The 5,924-nt window shown below is 33.7% G+C and overlaps 2 protein-coding genes across 2 annotated transcripts; both read right to left on the reverse strand.

Annotated features, from left to right (window-relative positions):
- Window positions 1-930: 930 nt before the first annotated feature.
- Window positions 931-2,797, reverse strand: LOC127123274 (uncharacterized). The gene is made up of 4 exons (XM_051053506.1): window positions 2,180-2,797; window positions 1,835-1,978; window positions 1,346-1,729; window positions 931-1,251 (listed from the first exon to the last, which is right to left on the reverse strand). The coding sequence occupies exons 1-4, from the start codon at window positions 2,795-2,797 to the stop codon at window positions 931-933; spliced, it is 1,467 nt and encodes a 488-aa protein (XP_050909463.1).
- Window positions 2,798-4,508: 1,711 nt separating this feature from the next.
- LOC127121431 (uncharacterized) lies at window positions 4,509-5,655 on the reverse strand. The gene is made up of 4 exons (XM_051051925.1): window positions 5,576-5,655; window positions 5,074-5,321; window positions 4,789-4,983; window positions 4,509-4,695 (listed from the first exon to the last, which is right to left on the reverse strand). Exons 1-4 carry the CDS (start codon window positions 5,645-5,647, stop codon window positions 4,581-4,583), a joined length of 630 nt encoding a protein of 209 aa, XP_050907882.1. The 5' UTR covers window positions 5,648-5,655; the 3' UTR covers window positions 4,509-4,580.
- Window positions 5,656-5,924: the final 269 nt, after the last annotated feature.

Here is a 5,924-nt window from a genome sequence, read left to right on the forward strand (position 1 = left end):
GATAGTGAAATGTACTGAGCTTCACAATTTTTCGATTGTCTCTGTAAGGTAGGAGATTATGGGCTTCATATTTTAGATCTGAAAGAGAAGTGTACTCGTTGAGCTTAAACTTTCATCCAGGTGTTGCGTTGCAAAATGAGACATTTGCGACATACCAGATGATGTTTATTTGTGATATTTTCTTTTGTGTGAAATAAAAAACAAGAGCACCTTAATTTATAGAAGTTATAGACAAATATGGACCTCACAAAATCTAGCATGCTGACTCCGGAGATATATCTCCGGTTCTGCACCCTATTATCTTGTTCTGGAGATACATCTTTGGAATCTCTCATGAACAGGAAGAAAACATAACCTATTTGATGACTTTGTTTGGCAAATGAACAAATGTTTTGGCAAAGAAAAAAAGTATTAAAATATTAAGAAATTGAATATATTACACTTCATTAATATTGAGACACAATTACATACACTTATTTATCCGACTAAATAGAAAATTAAAACGAATCAAATATTTGTCGCCGACTAAACATATGGGTGGTACCCCCTTTGACTTTTGCGAATTTGATTCTCTTTCAATGTTGCTCAATTTCTTGAACTGTTGCATGTTTTCCACAAAATAGTCTGGCCAAGTCTCGACTTTTATTATTTAATGAGCTGTCCACTTCGGTGATGTAATTGGTATAGGACATCTCGGTTTCAAGTAAACTTGAAAAAATGCCATGATTTTGAAACCCACCCAATACATATAATGAGATCTTTTGGATTTTTAGGTGGGACAGTGCACAATGGGAAAAAGGATTCCGAAAAACCGTATCATGTAAGATCAATACAAACTCTATCATACGCACATGCTATGAGGTGACCCATTTCAGGGAAGCACATCCATTTAGCCTCCGGTGCCGGTCCACTAAGGCAAGGAATAAAAGCCTAATAAATTGCATCAAAGTTTTCTTTCTTTTTGTAAAGTTGTGTGTATGATTCTTTATGAGTCCTCAACTCATGGAAAAGTTGATGGCGGATAAGTGTATGATTATCTTCTCCTTTACCGAGTAAAGCCAAAATAGCTCGATAACCACATTTACCGTCACCCTCAATATTGATGATCCACTCGATGTATTTGTGCATAAAAACCAACATCTCGTCAATGAATGGAATCTTTGATGGAGGCGGTGAAGGAGGTGGTTTGCTAATGCGAGCTCCTTTGAAAACACTTTTTTTGAGATTTTGGAGTTGGTGAGTCCAGAAAAACTTTGTCAACATGTTCAAAATACGAAGGAGACCACACCTTTGAATTGTCACTCGGTGTAGGCTTAAGCTTCTTCGGACCATCTTTTGTTCTTACCAGTTGAGAGGGTGGTCTCAAGTTGGTGGTTTTCGGATAAGAAATCTTCCTCAATTGTTCTTTGATGTGGAGTTTCATATTGTCACCGACTTTCAAAAATCTCTCTTGTATCAATTCCCATTCAATGAAGATAGAGATATTCAACTTATCGTCTTTCATGACACCATCATCATCAAACCTAAGCCTCTTCCAGTGAGTGCAAACCTCATCCATTCTTATCGGGCTACCAAGTTTCACCTTTTTTGCAATAACACAAGCACATGGGAGACCATATGTTTTCACAATTTTGCGTCCACCATTTATGCTATCAGAACCTACATTATCAACTCGTTTAACTTCGTGAAAAATATAATTCAAACTCACTCGAGATATGTTGTCGAACAACTGAGAATAAAGATTGTTGTCGTTAAATCTGTGTTCCAAAACTGTGATGCTCAGACCAAGTAATGTATGTATTTCATTATGTTGGTTCTAAATCATTTGGTTCACGAAATCCCAATCTCTACGCAAATCTTCCTTACTATTTCCCAACCAATTCTTCAATGTAGCATGAGTAGAATTAATTCGGATAGTTGTTGTATTTCCAAGGTGTCTAACCTGATCGGTCCAAGCACAAACAATTTTCTCCTTCACCTGGTCAAGAATTGTGCTTTCAACATATTTCAATAAATTAGGATATTTCTCGCACACTTTCTTGGAATGCATAACAGAATTAACATATAACTCTTTAGTGGAAAAATTTATTATACCATTCCATGCATCCATTATTTTTTTCCACAATCACACCCGCCTTCACCATTTTCCATCTTCGGACTCTATTTGTTTCGTCCCTACCGCGGGTTTAACCCGACTTCTCACATTCTTTGTTATATGATACCTACAAAGTAATGAATAAGAAGTAGGAAATGCCTTTGTAACATAATTCATCAAAGTGGTATCACGGTCAGTAACAATCACTTTAGGCATCTCTTCTTGGTCCTTCAGCATTGTCCGACACACCTCTAAGGCCCAATTAACATTCTCCTCTTTTTCGCTCTCTAGAAATGCAAACCCGTCAGAGTAGGTCTTCTCAGTAGAGATGACAACAACCATCTCCAATAATGGAAGTTTGTACTTGTTGGTTTTGTACGTTGAATCAATTATGAGCATAGTGGTAAACATGTTGAATAACTTGATAGAATCAGGATGAGTCCAAAATATGTCTCTAACGATAACTCCGTCCTCGCATGTTTGGTACCTAGATACATAATTGTTATCATCCAATAGTTTCAAGAGTTGTTGCATTTCAGTTCTATTCCCCTTCCATGCCTTGTTAGTTTGGTACAAAATATTGTACACTTGCTTGATATTTGAGATATTTTCGGGTCTTTTATGTTTCAAAGTTGCAAGTATATTTTTCGGTTGAACCAAATTCAATATCATGTCAGCAACACATTCCTTCTCTTCCGGCATGAGGCGACACACAATTAGATAACTGACTAAGTTTTCACACAAGTCCTGGTTATGTAAACCACATATGGCATGAAATCTCATTTATTGTTTGTCAACATATAACCACACAACTTAAAGGGACACTTACATTTTCTTGAACTGATGTTGTCTCGTTTAAAATTCTGGATATGAGGTATATATTTCACGATTCTTTTGCACGTCATTGTCACAAAAGCATATCTTCTATCCGAACAATTATCGGACCTTCCGATAACTATGCCAAATCCCATTTTGTAGGTCTCTGTACGAATCTATTGAAGCATGTGATCACGAAATTCAAACTCTTGCTCATTTTTAAATTGGTTGCCAACATCTACGGCCTTCACAATAACACATTTGACATTCAGAGACATACCTTGTTTGGGGAAAACATTAGGGTGCACCATATCTAATGAAAACAATTACCATATAATAGTAAATAAGTGCTAATTCTATAAACAGAGCTGAATAAAATGAACATAGACAGATACCAGAAATGCATTTCTGGATGAGTTCACACTCGTTTCGGAAATGTATCTCTGGAATAAACGCATGTTTTTCACACAGAAAACAAGATTAATGTGAGCAATGAGACTTGAAATAAATGATCTTTACCTGGAATTCCAAGATTGAAGATTTTGAGTGAAAATGTGGATTGAGAATGGAAGAGTTTTTGGTGAGGGTTTTGAGTAGAAAACAAGTATGGATGTGCGAGATCATGCAATTCAATATTTTATCAACTTATTCCGGAGATGCATCTCCGGAAATATCTGACATGCAAAGGTGACAAAAAATTTCTAAATCCTGTCCCAAACCTCCGAAGATGCATCTCCAGAAAATCCACTGAACTGATCAATTATCAATATATTTGTTGAAAATACCCGAAGATATCTTCGATTTTTTTTTAATATTCATCTAGGACGACACTCATTTGATGCATCATAACGTTGGTGCATGGTGCATTCAGAGATATATCTCTAAAATACGAGGAACAGTTTTGATTTTTCATAAAATGTTTTTCCACCATATTGACTCCCTAAGAAATTCCATACACATTATTACTTAATTATATATTATAATGCGGTTATATGTCCCTAATATTTAGATAAATTAGAGTGCTTATTTTTAATACATCATAGATAAAGGTAAGTTCAATATCCTTTTTACTCGATATTTATTTTGGTCTATTTAGTTTAAAAAATGTTATATTGGTCACTTCATTGTTTAAAATGAACTATGTTAATTCTTTCTATTCATCAATGACAAATTTACTGATTAAATTTAAAAAAAAATTATCGTTAATTCAGTAAAAAATGATTAGCATAATACACATTTTTTGAAGAATTGATGGACCAATACAAATATTTATGTTAAGAGAATAAAATGAACCATAAATTTAATATAAAGATTCAAAAGGATATTAAATTATATATATATATATATATATATATATATATATATATATATATATATATATATATATATATATATATATATATATATATATATATATTATATATATATATATATATAGTTAATTTCTTACAAACACTATTATAAGCAAAAAACAAACACTATTATAAGCAAAAATAAGAAACTTAATATATACCTGAACTCTGACCCAGGTAATTTCCTTCCTATTACGATAATTCTTTTTCGATCTAAACTTTAGTATTGCCCTAACAAAATAAAAACGTATATTGAGATCAATCTGACAGACATAATTAAATATACAAATACACACGAATATTTAGGGGAATTTCACTTACGCGTCAACCGTCTTCTTCATACTCGGATATTTACTCCAATTACCCGGTAACGAATCGAGATAATACACCATTAGTCTCGAAAGATCCATAGCAACCAACACCCAGTGACCACTGTAAAATAAAACAAAAATTTAGATGCATGAAAATTTTCTACGTAAAAGATATACATAGATTAGAATGAAATTATTAGAAAGAAAATCTAACCCGTTGCCAGAATTAAACGGTAAAAAATACAAACTGGGTGTAGTATTATCGCCGGCCACCATGAATCTATCGACTAGTTCATTCATTACGGATGTTGGATTTTTCGTTATAAACGTTGTGTTGATACGGGAAGCAGCAATAAAATTGAATCGGTTACACAATTCAGTTCCCCGCATCAATGTGTCATACATATACCTTAAATAGAAACATAATAAACATTAGACTACTCATTGAAATGTGTAAATAAATTGTTCAACTAAGTAAATAATAGATTGATCGGAGTACCATATGTATGTATGAATGACAGCGATGCCCAATTCTTCGTGTTCAAAAAGTTGTTGCATGTCCTCCTTTGCAATTAATTCGGAATGAGCAATTCCGAAAACACCTTCATCCATATCTACACTACGGATGGCGCCGTGCATAATATCTGACTCTTCCACCATTTTCTCAAGACGCATCATAATTTGAGATTTTGTCCCGGACGTCGTTGGAATTTCCTTACTAGCTTTGTCCAACATTTGACCGGGAACCTAAAAATATAAATTAAATCATGACTTTTTGTGATGCAACAGAATCGTTGTGTATATAATTCAATGGGTATATATATTTGTACCTCTTTTTGAGATTTAGGATTTGTTTTTGTCCCGGACTTCGTTGGAATATCCTTACAAGCTTTTTTCAACATTCGACCGGGAACCTAAAAATTCATATAAATTAAATCATGACTTTTTGTGATGCAACAGAATCATTGTGTATATAATTCAATGGATATATATATTTGTACCTCTTTTTGAGATTTAGGATTTGTTTTTGTCCCGGACTTCGTTGGAATATCCTTACCAGCTTTTTTCAACATTCGACCGGGAACCTAAAAATTCATATAAATTAAATCATGACTTTTTGTGATGCAACAGAATCGTTGCGTATATAATTCAACGGGTATATATATTTGTACCTCTTTTTGAGATGCAACCGACTCGATGCGTCTTGAAATCCCTTTACCAGCTTTATGTGTGGGTCTTGTAGGAGTCTAACATTACCATGTAATAAGGATTGATTAAATATCATAATTGTAGCTGAATTGAAATGTGAATACTAAATATTCATAATCATTTAGAACATATATACCTCGG

This window comes from Lathyrus oleraceus, chromosome 2, assembly GCF_024323335.1.
Source record: "Lathyrus oleraceus cultivar Zhongwan6 chromosome 2, CAAS_Psat_ZW6_1.0, whole genome shotgun sequence".
In the NCBI taxonomy this organism is placed as follows: Eukaryota; Viridiplantae; Streptophyta; class Magnoliopsida; order Fabales; family Fabaceae; genus Lathyrus; species Lathyrus oleraceus.